Source organism: Haliaeetus albicilla, chromosome 16 (assembly GCF_947461875.1).
Source record: "Haliaeetus albicilla chromosome 16, bHalAlb1.1, whole genome shotgun sequence".
Lineage (NCBI taxonomy): Eukaryota > Metazoa > Chordata > Aves > Accipitriformes > Accipitridae > Haliaeetus > Haliaeetus albicilla.
The window spans coordinates 12,742,054-12,763,526 of NC_091498.1; the positions used below are offsets into that span (position 1 = coordinate 12,742,054).

The 21,473-nt window shown below is 54.1% G+C and overlaps 1 protein-coding gene across 2 annotated transcripts; it reads left to right on the plus strand.

Moving 5' to 3' along the window:
* The first annotated feature begins 1,926 nt into the window (after nucleotides 1–1,926).
* RASSF7 (Ras association domain family member 7) lies at nucleotides 1,927–21,223 on the plus strand. 2 transcript variants are annotated; one of them, XM_069803521.1, is made up of 6 exons: nucleotides 1,927–2,049; nucleotides 16,253–16,406; nucleotides 16,634–17,538; nucleotides 18,519–18,687; nucleotides 19,366–19,476; nucleotides 20,196–21,223. In XM_069803521.1, exons 2-6 carry the CDS (start codon nucleotides 16,304–16,306, stop codon nucleotides 20,225–20,227), a joined length of 1,320 nt encoding a protein of 439 aa, XP_069659622.1. In that variant the 5' UTR covers nucleotides 1,927–2,049; nucleotides 16,253–16,303; the 3' UTR covers nucleotides 20,228–21,223. The 2 variants fall into 2 exon arrangements, with proteins under 2 accessions (XP_069659622.1, XP_069659623.1); XM_069803522.1 differs by lacking the exon at nucleotides 18,519–18,687.
* The last annotated feature ends 250 nt before the right edge of the window (nucleotides 21,224–21,473 follow it).

A 21,473-nucleotide genomic window follows, 5' to 3' on the forward strand; every position in this document is an offset into this window, starting at 1 on the left:
GTGTAGCCAGTCTGGAAGAGCTCACCAGTATGAAACTATCCCCTGGACACTTTCGTCCATCTCGGTTGATGAAAGGCATGGAGAAATCTTTGTAGGGTGGGGAATCAAGGGATCACTCAGGCATGCGGGTGCAGAGTTGGAAGTTTATTTATTTTTCACCATATTAGCTTTACCTTCTCCAGTGAAAAGGGATTTCCCATCTTTTTACAAGCTGCTCTAGGTAGAAAGATTTAAAACTCAAAATCTTTTTATTAAAATGAAGACAACCATCCTCACTAGTGGCAAACGAACCTCTGCTCAGTTTGTGTCTGATTAGGATCTCAGAAGAGTATCCAAGCTAATAAATAAGATATGTATCTCCTGAGAACAGCTTTTGTTGTTTTCTTATATAGATCTTTGTTCCTCCTGCGCTGTAAGGTCTCCAGGGCATGGCCTGTGTTACAGAGCGCCAGATGTATTATCTGATTTTAGGAGATCATAATTATGAGGAATATGTCAGAACAACAGAAAACTTCATTTAAAAACCCAATTAAAGCTGCCGAGTGACAGCTACATACTCGCATGTTGCATCACCTCCTAATCCCAGCAGCTCGGATGCGGAGAAATGAGTAGTTAAGGATGTTGTAAACCTGAGGAGGTCCATGTGAGATGGGGATTTTTCTGACTGTAAGTGAAAATTAATGCACATTTTCTGATGGAGCAGCAGCCCTGAGATCCATTTTAGAGCAGCCACCTTGGGACCCATGGTCTGATGGGTGGGTTTTCCTTTCTCCTGAGCGGTAGGACATTTCACAAGATCTTCTGGATAAAGAAATATAAAGTTAACTGTGTGTTCGCCCCGCTGTGGGAGATGCTTGACACCGGGGTTGCACCAGGCCCAGCATGGCTGGAGCACCCTCACAGGTGGAGACCCCAGGAATGGGATGCTGAGGCTAATGCCACCACAGTCATCCTCGTTGCCTGGCGGGCCGTGGAGGAAGGGCATCGGCGTGCAAGGTGGGGGGAGCTTTCGGGTGGGGTTTTCACGGGAGCTAGGATGGGAAAAGCAGGCAGAGGGAGGAGGTGAGGAGTTTCCAAAGCCTCCGGCATGGCAGCAGGCACCTGCTTCTTCCCAAACCGGCTGAACCTGTCTCCTTCCCCTCGCCTCTCTGCGGTTTTAGGGTGTTCGAAGCCCCCTGGCCGGCTGAAGGGCAAGGGGTGTGGGGGCTGCCCACACCTCCTGGGCCAGGCCAAGCTCTTCCGCTCCGAGAAAGGGGTGGTTTCCTCCGTCCCGCCTGGGGACCTGCTGGGGCAGGTGGAGGTCTGGGACCTGCCATAGGACAGGCACAGGATTTTAGGTACGGCTGAGCACTTCCAGCAGGGAATGAGCCCACCCGCATGGCCCTGCGGCGCTGGGAGCCTGGCAAAGAGAAGTACAGTGTGGTTTTGTTTGGGGTTTTTGTTAAAAAAAGGAGAATTTAAGACTTCTTTTAAAAAATGTGATAATGATCTAAGGCCTTTTTTTAAAAAAAAAGAGAGTTTAAGACTTTTTTTTTAAATAAAAGGAGAATTTAATGCTTTTTTTAAGAGGGTTTTTTTTTAAAGTAGAAGTTAAGACTTTGAAAAATAAACTAATTTAAGAGTCCTTTTTAGAAAGAAAAACGAGAGAATTTAAGACTTTTTTTTAAAGGAGGATTTTAACCTTCTTTTTTAAAAAGGGGGAATTTAAGCCTTTTTTTAAAAAGAATTTAAGGGGTCTTTTTTAAAAAAAAAAAGGATTTAAGACTTTTTTTTTTTTCCAAAAAAAAGGAGAATTCGAGACTTTTTTTCGTAAAAACACCGCGGAGGCTGGAAGACTTTGGGGCGCTCGGGGCGGGGGGAGGGGCGGCGCTCACCTGGCCCGGGGGCGGGGCTGGCGGGGGGCGGGGCGGCGGTAGGGGGCGGGGCTGCAGGTCGCCGCGGCTCCGCGCTGCGGAGCGGAGCGGCGCGGCGGGGCCGGAGCCGAGCGGCCGCCGCCGAGGAGCGGACCCGCACCCGGAGCCGCAGCCGCCGTCGCCGGGCCGGCGGCAGGTGAGTGCGCACCGGCGCGGTGGGGCCGGGCCGGGCCTCCCGGCAAGGGGCCGCCGCCGCTTTGCAGCACCGGGGCGCGGCGCGGCCCTGCCCGCAGCTGGGCCGGCACCCCCGGGAGCAGCCCCGGGGAGGGTGGCGGCGGCGGCCGCGGCGGCGGGGCCGCTGGCCCCGGGTCTGCCCGGAGCGAGGCGCCCCCGGGACAGCCGGCGCCTCGCCCGCCTGGCAGGGCCCACCGGCGGCGGGGGATAACCCCGTTATTTTGGGGCTGCGAAGTGCGACGACCCGCCCGGGCGTACGGAGTGGAGGAGGGGACTTGGGGGCAGAGTGCCTGCAGAAAGCCCAAATCCCTTAACGAGAGCCCGGGCTGGGGTGACTGGGAGCAGCTCTCGGCAGCAGCTCGGCGAGCCCCCGAGCCCCTTTGCCGCCCGTGCTGGTCGTGTCCCGGTTGGTCCAGCACGGGGAGGCTTTGCCTCCCGCCTGCCCGGGGCACCGGTTGCTGGCACCGGCAACCCCAGCAGCTCCTGCCACCAGCGTGGCCCGCCGAAGCCCCACTGGAGGGAGCGGCATCGTGGTCCTGGTTAGCACTGAAAACACTGGCCGGAGCCCACAGCGGAGGAGCGGCCAAGGTGATGGGGGCTCTCGGCTACCCGTGCCAGGAGCCCCCCCCTCGCAGTCTGCATCCACGGGACAAAGCTGTTCGTCCGTCCTCCCTTCAGAGACTTCTCGGGCAAAGCTGTTTGTCCGTCCGTCCTTCCTTCAGAGACCTCTCGGGCAAAGCTGTCTGTCCGTCCGTCCTCCCTTCAGAGACCTCTCGGGCAAAGCTGTCTGTCCGTCCGTCCTCCCTTCAGAGACCTCTCGGGCAAAGCTGTCTGTCCGTCCGTCCTCCCTTCAGAGACCTCTCGGGCAAAGCTGTCTGTCCGTCCGTCCTCCCTTCAGAGACCTCTCGGGCAAAGCTGTCTGTCCGTCCGTCCTCCCTTCAGAGACCTCTCGGGCAAAGCTGTCTGTCCGTCCGTCCTCCCTTCAGAGACCTCTCGGGCAAAGCTGTCCGTCTGTCCTCCCTTCAGAGACCTCTTGGGCAAAGCTGTCCATCTTTCCTCCCTTCAGAGACGTCACCAGGAGAGGGGTTAAATTCCTCGATAAGAGCCTGGCTCCTCGCTGCATATTTCTGATGCCTTCCGTGAACTCTGCCGGCAGGTTGTTTCGTAACTCCGCTTGTGGCTCGCTGCCGGTGGGAGAACAAACTCCTCTCCCTGTTTTTTCCCTGCCCTGCAACAGTACTTTGTAACTGCAGGTTAAAAACCCAAACGTGGGTTTGAGAGTGGTATTATGTGGAGGAAGGGGTCACTGCTGTGCACCTCTCACTCAGAGTGGCTGCCTCTGGTACAGCCTGCAGCACTCCCCTCAGGATGGCCGATTTCGGGAGAAATTAGGAAGAGGCAGGTGGAAACGGGTGAGAAATGATCCTAAGAGGCAAGACGGGAGCTTTGGCTGCTCCTTGCAGTAAGCCAGGGCCGGCTCCCAGGGATGCCGGTGCTAATGGTGCATTTGTGGGCCCTGACTCTGTGCTCTGCCAAGACTTGCCAGGCAGGCACCGGGCCCCAGGAACATGTGGCGGCATGAACGCCAGAGCTCACCTGTCAAATGGCAGGGTCGCTGGATCTGGCCGGGATGGAGCAGCGATGCTACACTCACCTGTCCATTCACCTCGCAGGGTAGCTGTGTGGGGTCGCACTCCTCATGCAGCAAGAACTGCAGCTCTTCTTAGGGAGAAGAGAGCAAATGTGTGTGTGCACGTGCTGTAGCTGCAGTGGTTACCAGCAGGAAGCGTATCTGAACGCTGCTTGCCTTCCCTACTGGGCAGTGCCGGCGGTGTCTGCTCGGGAAAGGAGCTGCAGGGAAGGGGGGATGCTCTTACCTTCTGCCGGTGCCGCTGGAATGCCAGGAATTCTCCGGCACCCTGGTTATCTGCGGGAAAGCCTGAGCATGGTGCCTGGCCTCCCTCTCGGCATAGCTCCACTGGCTTCCCTGCAGCTTCTGGAAAGAAATAGCATGGAAATGAAGAAGCACCCCCACGTGCATACATCTTTCTAAAGCCTTTCTTCCACCTTTTCACAGAAAGCTGCGAGGCCGGAGAGCGTGGCTTGCAGCACCTGCGGGTGCCCGGAACATTGCAGCATTGAGCACTTGTGGGTCCAAGGGTCCTGCCCTCTGAAATTTCCTGGCAAGGGGGTGCCGATTGCTCTAAAAAATACAACTCTTTGCAAATGAGTGCTGGAGAGATGTGGGAGTTAGCTCTATCCAGGGCTTGAAGGGGGGACCTGAGCAACAGTCTGACCCTGAGATAATAAAACAACTTAAGAATGAAGTCTGATTTATTTTAATTTCTTTTTTTTTTTCCTGATGCTTAAGAAAAGCGAGTTACAGCTGTGCTTGGTAGCTTTGGATACCCGCAGGCCCCAGTGAGCGTGCTGGGGAGCTTGCCAGGCTTGACCAAACTTTTTGGCAGTGGGTGGCGGCTGGCCGAAGCAGTGCAGCGATGGCCAGTCTGAATCATCCCAGGGTGCTCCCTTCCCTGCTCTTTGAAATATGACTTGACCAAAAAAGGTGGTGTGGTGTAATTGCTGAAGATACAGGGATTTACTGCGCCCAGGCAAATAGAGGAGCTTCTGTGCCAAAGTATTTTGGGGACTGGATGTAAGATGGGGTTGGATGAGAGCTGGTGTGCTCCGGCAACATGCATGCTGTCCACCTCCACAGTGGAGACATGTCATGGTTACCTTCACTGTCACCACATGCTGCAGAGATATATTGCCTGAGTGCATCTGCTAGGGTACCCACTGGTTCATCTCATCCATGTTCTTTCAACATCTCTCTGCCCTGTCCCATTTGTGTCTTCTGCTATGGGGAAAACCCTCCAGCGGTGGCTTGGAAGTGACCCAAGCCCATGTTATGCTGATCCCCATGTGTTGGGGGGGAGTGATGCTTTGGGACCAAATCCAGACAAGGGGTTGATCCTCCCTGGCTTGGAGGCCATAATGTGTGTGCCAAGGCTTCAAGAGCAGAGTATTTCCTCGAGTCATGCGATGTTGGGTGCTGTGGTGAGCTAGGAAGAAGGCCAGGTGCTGCTTGACGATGGGTTGCTCTGTGCCCGAGTTTAAATAAAGGCGTGAGGGATGTTTTAAGTATTAGCTCTGCGTGTATGCGTTGGTTTTAAGAGCATCTTTTTAAGGGATGTTCCTCGATCTGTCCCAGCTTGTCTATGCCCTTGTAAACGTGCGTGGTCAAATTAAGGCATAAGTGTGTCTCCACGGAAGGTTTTTAACAAAATCCTATTATTGTAAATGATTGCTAACAATTTTATGTCCTTCCATTTTTCAGATGCCAAGTTCATGAGCTTCTAAAAGCAGCTGATTATCTGGCTTTTTGTGGACTGGAGTCAGCACTTTCTTGAGGGCTGGGGTGCTTCCAGCTGCCCCAGGCTAGTCATCTAGAATAACTCGTTGCTTTAAAAAAAAAAAAAAAAAAAAAAAAGGATAAAAAAAAGAAAAGCCCCAAACCCTGCAACACTACTTACCTGAAGACATGGGTGAATCAGCCCTGAGCTGGAAACTTTGGGGCACTTGAGCACTGCCTGAATTTGGGAAGGCTTCCCCTGCTGCAGCGCAGGACCTGCTGGAGCTCTTGGTCTTAAGAGCCAAGTGTTCGTACGTTCCCATGTCCCCCCAGGTGCCTCCCACATAACTGGGAGAACTGGTGATGGGATGCCACAGTGCTCTCAACAGCATTTTAGGGTCCAGCGTCCCCCATGGAGGTCCCCCATGATGTTAGACCTAGCGCTGTGCTCCTGAGCATGGGGACCCTGGAGGCACCTATAGGATCCTGTAGGAGCATAGCTGGGTCAGCAGAGAAGCCCAGTCAGCAACAGCCTCCCCTTTGCTCCCTGCTTTTCCTGCCAGCCCGGGGAAGCCATTGGCAAGGAGTGTGAGCACCCAGCTGGTATTGTGAAGCTGCCTGGCTGAGGGATCATGGGGAGAGCATTGTTTAGGGTTCTTGCTGGTTTAATGATTCCTGCTAGGAGTATTGCTTTCCCTGGGAGGCGCTAGTGTGTGGCAGGGAGCTAGTCTCTGCCTCTGGATGCTTGCCTGAGGCGGCTGGTGGTGTGCAGGGGGTTGGATGAACACCACAGACATTTCTAGATAAGAATAAAGATGGGTTGGGTTGGTTTTTTTGGAGGCTTTGTGGTTGCTGGTTTCACTTGCTGATTTTTATTTATTTTCTTTTCCAAGTTCTGGCAATGTTTGGAGGTGGCAGTGCTCCTTTCTGCAAAGAGCCACCCATACTTGTGGTGGGAAGGCTGGGTGGACCCGGCAATGGGCTTTTACCTCTTTGCATGTTGTGATAGGTGCTGGCTGGTTCCTGCAACATGAACCCTGCCCTGCTTCTCCAAGGGACAACTTGAGCTTAATTAATTGTCAGAAAGCAGCTCATGGTCTCCTTGGGCTCTTGGCCAGTATGCCCAGGTCTTTGCTTAATGGATTGTGCCTGTAGAAAGTCAGGTGTTTCCCAGGCTTGCTCTGAGAATGTCTCTCCTTCCTTTCCTCCCTGCCCTGATTCCTCTGGGATGGGGCTTTCTTGGGGCAGTTCATCGAGTCCTTGAGGTCCCATCCCAAAGGGGTAGCTCTGCGAGGCTTTCCCAGGGCTAACCCAGCCTGGGCACCAGGTTGTACCACATCCTACCTGGTCCAAGGTATTCCCACCTCCCCCACCATCAGTGGGGAAAAATGCTGTATCTGCACAGGGATTTGTACCACAGAAAGGATTCCTGTAGGGTTTGTTTGGTTTGGGGTTTTTTGTGTTGTGTTTTTTTTTTTTTAAAAAAAGGTCCTACTCTGTTGCTTGTTCTAGTCTTTTAAAAATCTTATAAACTCAACATCTTGTGTCGTGAAAGGACGTTTGCTCTCCCACTCTGGCAGGGAAATATCCCTGCGACCCAGGAGTGGATGCACTAGAAACAGCATTGCTTTGCATCTTTGAGATGCTGCACACCTAGGACTGCTTGTCTATCAAATCTATTTTGCCTCAAGAAATTTTTTGAGTGTTTTAACACGGTTTGAGGATTGCCCAGGCTGCGATGTTGGACCTGGTGCTGTCCTCTTTGAGTTCGTTTGGCTTTTTAATGACTTGCTGGGAGTATAAAGAAGCTAGGGTAGGAGGTTTAAAAGGCTGAGTTTCCTTAGAGTGACCCCAGGTGAGCATGAGTTGCATGAGGATTAAGCTCCTAAATGCTTCTGGAAAACCAAGATGTTTTTATTGCATCTCCGTCTCTGTGCAGGCGGGAGAGCTGGCGCGGTCCCCAGCACCAGTTCCCATCCCATCTCAGTCCTTCGGGTATCACTGAGTGCCGGCGGAACCCTTGACCCCCAGAATTTGAAAGGAGGACACCTATGTGTGGAGCAGGAGATGGAGCCCTTTGCTGGCACCAAAACCTTTTCAGCCAGAGGTTCGCTGCCTCCCAGCAAGGCAGTTTGGGGGATTAAAGTTGGTCACACAGCCATGATCTCCATCACTTGTTGAAGGACAGTGACTGGTACCCCCTCATGAATGGCCCCTGGCGTTTTAGTGCCAGACAGGGGATTGAGTTGCCTCTCCAGAGATGCACCTCCATTTTAGTGCTTTAAAGAGCTTATTATCTCTGGGTGGGTTCAGGCAGGGATTGATAGCACCTCCACCTAATTAATCATGTGCCAGGTAGTGTGAAAGCAGAGACTTCTAAAATACCCAAGTGCCTTATCAAAGGTTTCAGCCTGGATTAATTCTGGGTCTCTTGTTTATTTGACTCTGCATCTGTGTGTGTGTGTGTGAGAGAGAGAGAAAGAAAGGAGCAATTTCAGCTCTCAGCAAATGGTTGTTAAAGGTCTTTTTAATCCTACGAAGTTATAAATAAATATCTGTGGCAGCATGCACCTGCATATTCATCAGTGCATCCTCTCCTCCGGAGACCCAGCAGTGTGTCCTTGGCATGTGGCCGCTTTCTGAAGCAGGGTAGAAAACTGTGAGTTATTCTGGAAATGGAAAATAAAATCTGGAAGGTTTATCCCCAGTTTTGCATTTGCTAATTTGTTAATTACCCTCTCCCCTAGGATGAGAATTGGAGTGGAAAGAGGATTGCTGGTGGCTGACACCAGCTCTTCTGAAGGAGGGTGGAAGGCAGGTTGGGGGGAGAATATTTGGAGGTCATTTGGCTTTTTCATGTCCCTGGTCCTACTCGGAGGAGAGGTGCAGAGCCTGAATTTTCCTGTAATCCTATGGAAATTAAATCCTTGATCACTCTGAGATGAGACAGGGAGAGCGGCAGGTCAGCGCCTGTCTCTCCTTGCCTCGTAGGTGGCCAAAGTGCATCTCATCCTCTGGGCTGGACTGGGTGAGCATCACGAGGAAGCTGCACTTTGAGGGTCGTTTCTGGCTCTTCTGGAGGCACTGGGAGAAATAGCTCGTTGGTTGGGTTTTCCCCATTTTGGTCTTGCCCTTGTGGGGGAAAAAAATGGAAATCTGGAGGAAACTGAAACACTTCTCCTCTTTGGCTAGGGAGGAGAAAGCAGGTACTTTGGGTACTTCGGAGTATTTCCAAGGCTTAAACAGGCTCTTGCATCTCCAGATTTGCAGCATTCCTTATGCATCCCGCGTGATGAGAAATATAAGCTATTTTCTGACTTGGGGAATGGGCTGTGTGTAATAACGGGAGAACAGTCACAAACTGCATCGTGCTTTCACTGATGACTGCTGTGGAAGATGAATGCAGCAGAGATGCTGGACCTGCTGGCAGATGCGTGCTGGGGTTGTGTTTGTGTGCGGATGGTCTGGTAAATACCTCTCAGAGCTTGGCTTTTAAGAGCTGGATTGTGAGTCATTGCCCAAAGACAATGGGCATTTGAGCATCCCGGAGCTGCTGCGCTGGGGCTCGCAGGTGGGCAGCGGCTGCAGGTACAGCAGTGCCTTGGCAGCTGAAGAGCAAGCACCATATTTTTTTGTGTTAAAAATAAAGGCAGTAGTTTTAGGGAAAAATTAGGCATCAGACTCAACCCTGAAAGATTTTCAAGTCCAACCCCTAGTCCTCAAGGCTGATCTAGGTCAGCCTAGAGCCCAAGGGTACCTAGACCCAGCCTTGCTGGAAGCTGGACACCTAAATACTTCCCCATCTCCTCTTGGGCTCGGCATCCAGATGGGTTCAGTGGCACGAGAAAAAAGGAGCATGGCAGTTAAAGAGCCTTTCCTCTTTCCCCTCTAATCTACATGTTGTTGCTAATTTTGGTTTGCCCCCTTGAGAAGAAACTATGAATTTACTCTCAGCTGCTTTCATGAAGTTGCTCTTCACTTGCGCATCTGGGGTTGATGGTAATGGTTACAGCAATAGCAGGTGCTGCCAATGTTTCCCTTGCAAACCTTTATCTGCAAACCTGCCATCTTTATGGCAGACTTTACTAGCCAGCCTTGCCAGCTCTTCTCCCCCCGTGGATGGTAACCATTAGTGCTGCAAGGGAGAAATACGATGGATTAAGGTGAGGAAGGTGATCCTTCCCCTTCCAGGCTGAAATGCTGTAATGTGAGTGTGTGCAGTAGGTGGAAGGCTTTTTTTTCCTTCTTTTAATTTATAATGAGCTTTCGGTTGGTTGCTCATCTGCGGGCTGGACTGGCTAGTATACATCCCTGAAATGTCATTGCTGCCTGTGATCCTTGATGTTTCAACGTGGCTCTCAACGCTGGCCCGCCATGACCACAAATCTTGGCTTGTTTAAGAGGAGAAAAAAGTTCCCCGGCTCCTTCCCAATGCTGTTTCTGAAGCCTTCGTGTGGGTGCAATGCTGTAGCAGACCCAAAAGGTTGGGTGAAAGAAATGGTGAGAGAAATCCCTGCAGGCGGAGCTGGGATGGGATGAGCTTCTTCCGCATCGGCTGGGGTGGGAGCCTCCCTCCCCTAAATCCCTGCTGAAGGCCATCACCGCAAGGCCCATCCCCATCCCATGTCGCAGCCCTGGGCAGGATTTGTCCCTGGCTCTTCCCACCCTGCCCTGCATCGGCCAGCCTCACCAATACACCCCAGGCATGTTAGTGTGGGTCTGTAATTTTGGGGAGGAAGTAGAGCAGAAAATCCCAAAGCCTCTGTTTTGCTCTTAATGGGGGATTGCTGGCACGGTGCTTATGGCTCTCCAGAAATCTGTCTCTTTGGGCAGTTCCTGCACAATCCTAATGTGTGGGACACGTCCCCCTTGGGGTGCCAGGGGACTTCAGCAGTGGTCTGTGGCTTCAGGCTCAAGTGATGCTTCAGCTCTTGAGCCATGCAAAGGCTACGGGACTTAGGTTTCCTGGTCTTGGCTCTTCAATCTCCTTTGGGTGCAAAAAGCCCTTGAAACATGGATGTAACTTCTGCAGATGCCGAGCATGCATTAGGCATCATAAGATGCCCCCAGCAGAAGTAGCTTGCTATTGAAGCCCAATGGAGCCTGGGGGTGCGTGTAGGCTGGGATCCGTCAACACATCTCTGGTAAAGGTGCACCTTCAGAGTACGTTTGCAGTGGTTATCTTTGTCCCCAGCTGGGGTTTCTCCGACTGTGAAGGAGGGGAGAAAAGCGGAGTCTGCCAAGCCCTCATGCGGTTTTGAAATTACTGATTTCAGTAATTTGCTGATTTTTAGGGCTTGCTGTCAGGTGCACCACGGCAGAGCAGAGAGCTGGATGGGGTATGATGGGTGGAACAAGGATGTGGGGACTATTATGGCCACCCCTAAATAAGCCACTTGGGTGTGAATTAGAGCCCCATGACTGCTGCTTCCTTGCTCCTGGGTGCTTGCGGCCACCTTGCATAAGAGCTAGAGGCTTCAATAGGCCTGGGGGGTGAGTAATGCTTGCACACCCTCCCTGTGACGGCGGAAGGATGAAGAGCTGCCACTGTGACCACTCTGGTAGGACTCGTTTGTCACCTCTTCAGCTTGTTTAACCCCTGTCAGCTCTTTGCACTGGGATGAAGTAACCCATTTGCTGCCTTGGGCTGGAGCCTGTGTCCTGCCTGCACCCTGATGGCCCCCATGCTGCAGGAGAGGACAATGACCTCTTTGGGACGTGGCCCTCTTGGCTGCTTTCCACCAGGCCAGGTGATGGTGTCCCTTCAGGATTCTGGGGCCAGCATCCTCAGGACGAGCATGGCACCGTGGAAAGGTCCTGCACCATGTGGCTGCGGGCAGGGCTTTGCCTGGTGCTTCCTGCTGAGGTGACAGTGACCATCGGTGGTCACCAGAGTCTGCTGCATGGACAGCTCGTTCAGAACCGTGGATGATCATCTCCACCCAGCGTTGGACCTGCCATCCCAGGAAGAGCCACAGCATCAAGCCTTGCCAAGGCTGATCTCTGCCCAGTGTTGGACCCACCAGCGGCACCAACCCTTGGCCACAGCCTCAACCTTGGACTGTGGCATCACCTTCTGGCCTGGGATGGACATGGCATGGAAAGCCCAGCAGAGCTGCTCTATCCCTGCAACACCCCAGCCAAGGGCAGGTGATGCTGCTCCAAAAGAGGGACCTGAGGCAGGAGGACACTCTCGATGGGCTGGAGGGGAGCCTGGACCACGGCCCGTCCCTTCCAACCTGCTGCAGGATGAGCGCTGTCAGGAGGTTTTGGTTCCCCATGCATCTTCTCCATGTTGGGTCACGTCTCCACACCTGAGTAACAGGAAGGCTTCTGTCCCACCAGAAGGTTTCAGCAGGTGGGCAAGTACCATCTCTTCCCTTCAGTGCCCAGGAGCTGGGCCTGGTGCTTTGGGCAGGGAGGGACCTCAGGAAGCATTAAATAGCTGATGGATGTGTCATGGCAGCAGCTGATCTGTGGCGGTGAGTCACGGCCAGCGTGCCAGCACTCCGGCATGCAGGATGGCAGCACAGGGCCACTCCTCCCTCACCACTTGATCTTTACTCATGTATTGGGTTTTGTTTTCTTTTTTACTTGTGTGTCTGCATGCAGCTGGGATGATCGTCCTCCCTGGCGTTGGTCAGGAGAGGAGCGAGAGGGTCAGGTTCAAAGCAGGAATGAAATGACCGAGAGCACCCCAGCATCTGCCTGGAGCGCATCCAAAGGGACGCAGAGCTGCTGGTCCCTGTGGACACCTTGGTCCTCCTTGGATGGTGGGCTCATCACAGCCTGCTCTCAAGTACAAATACATCTTTATTTATTTATTATGAGCCTTTATAACTCTATGCCCAGCCCAAACCCTGACCCGAAAAGTTAGTCTGCTGGCTTTTTGCAGTTTTAATTAGGCTTGCTGGGAAGCTCTCCCTGTGCCACTGCTCTCCTGCCTGCCCAGCCCCATGCCTGGCTCTCTGCCAGGGGGTGGATGTAGCAAGGGAAGCAAGCAAACCCCCAAAAATGGGTGAAACCTCAGCACTGGCGGGATGCTTGGCTCAAAACCTTCATGCTCATCCCAGATGGTGCTTGTTGGAAGCTCTGATAGAGGCGTTTGGGTGCAGCTGGCCTTGCTGTTGGGTGCAAGATTGTTGTTCTTTTTCTAACAGGCTTTTTTTTTTTTTTTTTTTCTTGTGTGTGGCAAAACATGGGAAAGAGGCACTTGCAAAGTGTTTGTAATCCTTGGCTGGAAGGTGCTGTCTCAGCTTCTGAGAGTCCCTGTGGGGGATGTGGCGGGGGGTCCCTGCAAATCAGTGGCAGTCCTTGCTTCTGTAAGGAGGGTGACTGGCCAGTTTTCTTGGCTGGCCGTGTATTATTTCAGGTGCAGGGAGATCACCAAACTCTTGTGAGTCCTGGCAGCCATCAGGATGGCGGTTTTCAGGAGCTACACAAAACGTGCATCCTCCCGCACATGCAGAAATGCTCCTTCATCTGCTCTTCCTTTAGCCCAACAGCTTTGGGGGGGCTGGGAGATGGCAGTGCCAGGAAACAAAATAAAGTGCAAGATCTAAGATTGTTATTTTTTTTTAATTTTTTTTTTAGTGTCAGTATTTGAAATTCCAACTCCCAGTTAGGAAATTTGTTGAAGTCGTAGTATGAATCATCCCTACCCTCAATTTTAGGACCCATCGTGCTGGGAAGGGAGCAGAAAATTAGTCACTTTGTTAATCTGCTTCCAATAAAAATGATTTAGAAATCCATAGCAGGGGAGGGGAGAAATAAGAATAAAATGAGAGTGACTTTTGGGAGTGACCGTCATCCATCCTGGTGCCCGCAGCCACCTGCTCACTTCCCTGGGCTGTTTTCAGGGCAGCCGGCAGGGCCTGGCAGCTGCCTGCACTTCTGGTTCATGATCAAAGTGACCTCCTAGGGCAAATACACACAGAGGCAGCTGGAAACCGGCTTCCTGCTGAGAAGTGCTTCTTCCCCAAGAAAAGTGATTCTCACCCCCCCAAAAAAAAGCCCTTTTCGCTACCTGGTGGTGTAACAAAGGCACCCAATAATTAAAGCAGGCAGCAAAGCTGGGGGGGTGTCGTATTTGCGAGCAGAGCAATGAGATGTCCCCACAGCTGCTGATTTTTTAATGAGTGATGGTAAAGAGCTGGGGGGGCTACAGCAGAGGTGATGCTGGGGGCGAGGTGGAAGTTTTGGGGTTTATTGTCTGGTGGCTTTTAGGGTGCTTTGTTGGTTTTTTTTGAACCAGGGTGATGCTGGTGCAGTGGGATATTGGGACGAGACGCTGCGTGCAGGTTGTGATGTCCCCCCACCCCAAGCAGGGACTGGGGAGTACAAGGAGCATCACTGGTTCCCCCCAGATGAGGATGAGCTGCCTTCATCCCGGCAGCTCTGCCGTGAGCCCGGGGCTTTGGGGGAAGAGGGGCAGCCAGGCTGGTTTTGGGTGGGCTGGGGCAGCTGATCCTGCCCTGGGAAGGGGCGAGGAGGGAGCAGCCCCAAGCCCTATTTACCACCCCCTTGCAAGGGACAGATAACACCCTATATCCAGCAGTGAGCTGGGGCTGGTGACCCCCAAAAACCCCAGGGGTTGCGGCAAGCAATCAGCTAATGGGGACCCCCTGCGCTTGCAAGGATTTAAGGAAATAATAATAAAAACAATTGGATTTTGGGGTGCTGGGGGATGCGGCAGGGAGAGATGCAGGGGGAAGGGATGTGGGGGGGGGAGGGATGCGCCGGCTGCTTTTTGGGGAGGTGGTCCCCTGTATCGGAAGAAAAGCTGGCTGCTGCCACTCCCAGCTTTTTGGTGGTAGTGTGCCGCGCGCTGGCTGCTGGTAAATGATTGCTGGGGCGGCTGGCCGAGGCGGGGCTGGAGGTTGGTGCCAGGTTTGAACCCAAACAGGTGCCTTGGACTGGCATGCCGGCGGCCATCCCGCTCCCACGCTCGGCAGCGTTCGGCAACCACTGGATTTTTTGGGCAAGGTGAGGCTGTGCGACGCGACTCACCCAGCTGGGTAATTTTTTCCTATTTATTTTTAAGCTCCTGGCCTCCCCATGGGGTCAGGGCAGGGGAAGAAGGGTTCAATGCTAGCCAGGTCCCTGGCCAGGGTGGGTGCGATGCTCCCCGGGATGCATTGCCACCCCAAATTTGGTATTAGGGTGCCACGGCAGGGTTAGGGACGGTGGCTTCGGGGTGAGCTGGGTGGTGCCACGGTAGCACCTGGACTTTGCTCCGTACCGGGGGCCGGTTGCAGCCTTGAATGCACAGGGTGGGGGGAAGTGGTGCCAAAACCCAGCTTTGAAATGAAATTGGGCTAAACCTTGCAAATTTTAGTGGTTTTGGCTCACAGGGAGGCCGGCCGAGCCCAAGGTGCCCTTCACCCCCACCGGTTTTCCCCGGCCGCCTAGCCAAGGCAAACATGAGCTCAGCGCCAAGGTATTTGTGGTGGCTGCTCCGTGCCCACATTTCAGAGGTGGGCAGGGGGGTGGCACCAATGGGACGCAGCACCCACGGGAAACGGCCTCACCAAGCCATATCTTCCCCGATTTCTCCTTGCCTTTCTCACACTGTGGCTAAAATCCCTCAACGCTGGAGGCAGGACCCTTCAAGCTCTTCCTTTGATTACTCAAGCAGGCAACAAAAAAATAAGCAAGAAGTGGTGTTTAACCTGAGGTTGAGCTTTCTCACAGCCTGGCTGCAAACTTGGGAGGGCTGGAGCTCAGGGGTGGAGAGGCCACGACCAGCTGGTTTAGGTTGGGAAAGTGGTTTGGGACCCTCTGGACAGAGAGCCTGGAAACTTCCCATACATGTTCCTTCACCCAGGGCTTTCAGACAAGCCTGATGCTGGAAAAAACAGTGTTATAGGGGAAAAAAGACATATATTTGTTTGCACGGTGTTTGAAAACACCATAAGCTCAAATATTTGAGTTGTTTACAGCTTGTGCTTAATTTTTTTTTTTTCTTCTCCTTTTTTTTAAGGCTGTCACAGTTGTTGAGCTGCTGGAAGAGGCAGGAGTTGTGTGCACCCAGGCGAATGGGTGTTATTTTAACACAGGAGAAGTAACCACTGGGTGGGAGTCGGGCTGGGCCCTGGTGTTGTACAAAGCATCCCCCAGGAGCCCGCGCTTCGCCGCGGGCATTCGTGCCTGGCTCCCCTTCCCAAACCCCACCTTTGGTCACATTTTTGTGCAGAAAGAGGCTATATTTTAATTTCTTAATCCCCCTCTGATAAATTGAGATGGAGGTAAATAGATTAAAATGTGCATTATCTGCACCTTCTCTCAATATCCAGTTGCAAGGGTGGGCAGCCGGCAGTTTCTCTACCTTTTCCAATATTGTTTGGAAAATCCCCTGGTGCCGCACTGCCAAATTGTCAGAGAAATCACAGTGAAAGTCCAGCAAACGCATTAAAAGTCTGCACTCGCAGCAGAAATAACTTGGGCATCGTCTTCTGGGCACCATGTAGGCGCACAAACCCCATCATTTCCACCATGGGAAGATTTGGACCTGCTGCCCAGGCATGAGCAAAAAAAAAAAAAAAACACGTTGGGGGGTTTTGTGTGTTGGTTTTTGGTTTGGTTTTTTTTGTAGATGAACGTAGTGTTTTAATAATATCAACAAAAATGCAATCCATGCACAGGGAGAGCTGCAGAGATGGATGGGGGGCAGCAGCGAGCAATTGCTTGGTCTAGGATACACCTTACGGGATGCTGACATTAAAGATGATTTAATGATGAGGCTCTCAAAGGCTCTCATGTTCCTCGTTAGCGGTTTGGGATGGAAACCTGGTTTCTTTTCTCCCTGCAGGCAGCCCATCCTGCGATGACCCAGCACGCCTGAGGCCCAGCAGCTGTGGGGATGGAGCTGAAGGTCTGGGTGGACGGGATCCAGAGGGTCGTCTGCGGTGTCTCGGAGCAAACCACCTGCCAAGAAGTGGTCATCGCCTTGGCACGGGCCATCGGTGAGCCATCTCCATCTGCTGGGGAGCTGCCCCTTTGCAGGTGGAGGCATCTGCCGAGGGGACGACCCATCTGCAGGTGCTTCCTTGGAAGAGGAGACCTTGGGTGGGTAGGGTCCTGCTCTGGGGTGGTGGGGACGTCACCAGCTGCTGGCCATGGGGCAGCAGCCTCGGTGCACAGCTGCTGGCTATGGCTTTCCCCATCTGAAGTGCTCACCTCCTCCCGGCAGGTCAGACAGGCCGCTACGTGCTGGTGCAGAAGCTGCGGGAGAAGGAGCGGCAGCTGCTGCCACTGGAATGCCCATTGGAGTCCCTGGCCAAGTGCGGGCAGTATGCCAACGACGTGCAGTTCGTCCTGCGGCGGACGGGCCCCAGCGTGGCCGAGCGGCCCTCCTCCGAGGGCACTCCCCAAGCCCCCGAGAGGACGTTCATCCGGGCCAGCTTGCCCATCAAGCCCAGGCCCCCTGGCACAGATGCACCCCGTTCGCGGGAGCCGAAAAAATCCATGACCTTCAACCTGGGTCCTACGGGCCCTGGCGACCCATTCGCTGTGAGCCGCTGGAGGCAGCAAGCGCGGGAAGGGATGGACTTGGAGGGCGGTGGGGTTGTCCAGCTCTCCAAGGAGGAGCTGTTTAGGAGGGTGCTGTGGCAGCAGGAGCAGCTGCATTCCTTGGAGGCCCACGGGGACACCCTGGAGACGGACCTACGGCTCTGGGAGCGTGGCCGGCTCGCCGACCAGGAGGATGAGATCCTCTACCTGGAGCACCTGGTCCGGAGGAATGAGACAGAGCTGGGCGAGGAGGAGTTTTGGCAGAGCGAGCTCCGGCTGGAGAAGGAGTGTGAGCGGGAGCGGCAGGAGCGGGTTAGGAGCTTGCGGGCCAGCCTGGAAGAGTACACCCAGAGGATTTATGAGCTGAGCGCCCGGACCGAAGCCCTGCAGGAGGAGATCCAGTGGGAGATGGCTGAAAGGGCCAAGAGAGGGAAGGAGACCCCTGCGCCCAGCCCCACAGAGCTGGAGGACATGGCCGCCAAGATGAAAAGGGACCTGGAGGCCAAGGTCAAGCAAGGCACCCAGCTGGAGAGCAACCTGGCCAGCGTGGAGAAGGCCCTGGAGGAAGCTGAAAGGAACCTGCAGGTAGATAGGACTGGGTTGCGCAGCCCCATGGGGTGGCGGGACCTTCAGGAGGGGATGGGACCAGCTTTCCGGCGGCATGGGGCTGATGGGTTGAGTGGGGTTGGTCCTGGCCCACCTGGCCGGTGAGCGTGGGGCGGGGTGCACAGAGGTGGCTCAGCAGTGGTGACCGCTGTTCGGGGGGACACCACCGCTCTTGCCCAGCTGGCATAGCGTTCCACATCCATCGCTCTGCATACAAGCTGCATCTGGGCTGGGGTTCCTGCTGGCTGCTGCATGGGGAGCACAGCATCACCCCACTCCGGCATGGACGATGGTGCTGGAGCAAATGGTCCATGTGTGGGGTCAGTGGTGTTGGCACAAGGGTCAATGTCATCTTGGATAAAGGAGTCACAGAGTGGGATAGCGTAGGGCCCTGTGGTGCCTGTGCATGAAGCCTTTTGACCATGCAAGCTGTGTGGGGGCTTGGGCTCATCACGGGGGCTGCACAGTGCGGGGCTGAGCCATGATGCCCCCCCGGCTCGCCTGTCCTGGCTCCCCCTGGCATCAGGGGGTCCAGGCACTGTGTGTCACCTGTCCTCCACCCACCGGGTCCCCTTTGGTGGAGCAAAAGGGAGAAGCTTTTGCCCAGCCAGGCAGTGGTAGCCACCCTTCCCCAGGGTGGCCATGCTTCCAGCATCTCTTCTTGAGCATCTCGTTTGCGTCTGGCATCAACCAGCACCACGGCGGCCGCCGTTTGATGGCTGCTCGCACCCTCTTGTGGAGATGCAGTGAAGCAGGGCTGTTCCCAAAACACCACCTTCCTCGTCCCCTCTGCCTGGGCACCCTGCACCCTACAGTACCCCCGAGGTCCCCTCCGCCAGCTCCAGTAGGGTGAGCCCCAATTGGGGGAGCAGCCCCGGGGGGTGTATGCCAGCTGTTTTTGGGGCATGGGGGGGGACATGCAGCTCATCCTGTCCCCCTCCTCGGTGTATGTTTTGCAGGCCCAGACCCAAGAGCTGGAGGAGTTAAATAAGGAGCTGAGGCAGTGTAATTTGCAGCAGTTTATTCAGCAGACGGGGGCCACGGTGACCATCCTGCAGGCCAGGTCCGAGGAGGATGCCCAGCCGGAGCCGAGCCCGCGTGAGCTGCCAGCCTGCCGGAGAAACGGAGGTCAGCATGCTGCTGCCGGCTCGGCCGGCGGGGCTGCTCCGCGCGACCCCTGTCTCCTCCCTGCCTCCCCCTCCAAGGGGGTCGGCCCCAAAGCCTGGCCAGTTCTGCCCTGGGTGCTGAGATTAGGCAGCAGGGACGGGATTTTGGTGCTGGCATGGCAGTCACTCACCACCCGGGGGTCTTTCTGAGGCTTGCCAATTCTGGGGCTCCTTATTCCACCCCATTGAAGCGTCGGGGCTGCTCATAGCCATGGTCAGGGGTTGGATGCTGCATTGCTGCTTTTGGGGCCAGGGCGGCCGCAGGGAGCTTTCCTTCGCAGTATCACTGCATGCCACCATGGCGGTGGTGGCAAAAAGCAGGTGGCCGAGGGCCAGCATCAGCCCCTGGGGGCTGTGGGCTGGTGGGGACAGGCTCTGGCCACCGATGACCTCTTTGTGTCTGGCGAGGGAAGGGTGAGCATGGTGCCCAGGGCCACGTCTGCATCATCGCAGGGATGAGAGGAGGCGGTGGGGGGCTTTCATGGAAGGAGATGGGGAAAACGGGGACCCAGCCGTTTCTCCTCCAGAGCACCTGGAGAGGGTGATGTGGCTGCCCCACGGCACTGCAGCGGCCATGCCCGGTAAGCATGGGAGGAGGTACAAGTGCTGCCTGAGCCAGGTGTTTTTCCCCATCCCGTAGGTTTTCCTCCCACCGCCAGTGCCGACTCACCTCCCCGGGCCAGCACCAAGCAGCTCCTCAGCCATCCCAAGACCCTGCCGGAGCCCCTGGTGTCCAGCCTGAACCCCGAAGGTGTGTATGTCCTCATGGGCTCCCAGGAGCGCGAGCTGGTCTGGGGAGGATGTGTGGGAAGCAGGAAGAGGCTTTTGCTGCCCAAAACAGGCTGCAGAGAGTGAGCGTGTGCTGGGAGCGGGAGGCCGGAGCTATTTATAGATGCCATTAGGAAGAGCAAAGCTTACACCCCGGCAGCCTCTGCTCTGCTGCCAGGGGCTCCACACACTGGCCGTCCGGCTCTTTGCCCTGCCAGGAGCTGTGGAGGATGCTCCTCATCCCCTCTCCTGCTATCCTGCATCCCCCTGGGGCTAAGACCTTGCTAGGGTTAAGACGGGGAGGATTTGGCTCCCATCTTTTACGGGAGTCACTTCTGCTCCATCCCAGGGACCTGTTCACCCCAAAACCCTTTCCACCTCCTGTGACCTTTTTTCCCACCTTGCACTACATTTTTGGGCGCAGCAAAAGCAAGCTGTGATGTCCCTGCCTGCCGTGGCGATGCTGCCTGCATCCCGGCATCCCATTCCTACCCACGCCACCATCCCCTCAGCAAAACCCTTCTGCCATCCTCCTCACGGCCCGAAACCTCCATCCCCATCTCACCAGATGCTGCGGCATCTGCATGTCCATCTCCCAGTCTGGGCTTTGCGCTCGGGTATGTCCCATTTTCCGTTCCCCTTTTTGCAAGCGCTCGTCCACCATGATGGGGTTGCTCAGGTTGTTTTTGTCTTGTCTTACAGTCGTATCAACCAGGCAGAGCATCTGGAGGTAGAAGGGCCTGGCCAGCGAAGGATCAATTTGCCTTGCAAGTGTAACTGTATAAATAAACCATATTATATATATATAATTATTTTTTTTTTTTACTGCTTTATATCATGAATGGATGTGGACGGCCAGAGTATTTTTACAGACTGTAAAATAAAACCAGAGACTGATGACACAAAGCAATCCTCTTCCCCTGCGGATGGAAGTGACCCCTTCTTCTATTTTTTTGAAGTGCTTTCTATATTCAACAGAAAACAGAGGCACTCCCATTCCACATAGCCTCCTCAGAAGACCCATCCTGCATTCGGAAAAGTCCTTGCTCCTTTGACTAGGGGAGCGAAGCTGAGGTGGAGACTTGCCTGGAGACTCACCTGGATGGAGCAAGTTAATGGGTTTTACAGCATCTCGCAGCAGCAAGTGGGGCCGTGACAAACAGCCTCTTCTCTGGCTGCAGGGAAGGCACAAGAGCAGCTTTAAGACAAATTTCTGCCCCCCCTCTTTTTTTATTATTATAAGAAATCTGTAGTAGAAACCGCCTTTCCACAGTGCAACAGACCAGGCTTCAAGGGAGCAGGGAACACACAGCAGGGGCTTGTTTTTCTTAAATCCACTTAATTCTTCAACTTGTTTTTAAAGTAAAAAAAAAATCACAGAATGAGCCCTTCCCCAGTGGTGGCTCAGGTGGGGAGCAGGACTGAAATGCTCTTGGTGACATTTCACTGATTTGTTTTGACGTTTTTTTACTTGATGGCCAGTAGTTACTCTCGGTTTTTGTTCATCTGTCCCAGTGGGTCACCTTGTATTTTAATTGCGAAACCAAAGCAGTTTGGGGAGGGGATGGGTTTGTCCAGGAGGTCCTCGAGCCTGTGTTCAATGCGTCGTATGCAAAAAATGTGACTCGGGCACAGTGTTCGCCATAAAACCCCACTTTCCCCATACAAATGTAACCCTGTGTGCCGCAGTTTCAATTTTCAATAAATCTTTGGGAAAGGATTTGAGCAAAGTGAGCGTGAGCGTGCTGTTGTGGCCCAGGGCAAGCCGTCCCCACCGGCTCCTGGTCCAGTGCCCAACAGGCACATCCAAGTGGTTTGCGTACCCCGCAGCTGCCTCTTTCCTTTCCAAGCCATCTCTTTCCATTTGCCAAATTAAAGCTGTAAGTATTTTATGACCAAATGTATCTTACGCACATGCTGCTTTATTTTGTTTTGTTTTTTTCTTTTTTTTAAATCGCAAAGTGCTTTACAACCAGCGGA

What these genes read in the sequence shown, in the direction of transcription:
- RASSF7 (XM_069803521.1), top strand. Translation starts at nt 16,304, where the DNA reads ATGGAGCTGAAGGTCTGGGTGGACGGGATCCAGAGGGTCGTCTGCGGT. An exon ending in AAGCTGAAAGGAACCTGCAG is followed by an intron (nt 17,539 to 18,518) that starts GTAGATAGGACT and finishes TATGTTTTGCAG; the next exon opens with GCCCAGACCCAAGAGCTGGA. An exon ending in GTCCAGCCTGAACCCCGAAG is followed by an intron (nt 19,477 to 20,195) that starts GTGTGTATGTCC and finishes CTTGTCTTACAG; the next exon opens with TCGTATCAACCAGGCAGAGC.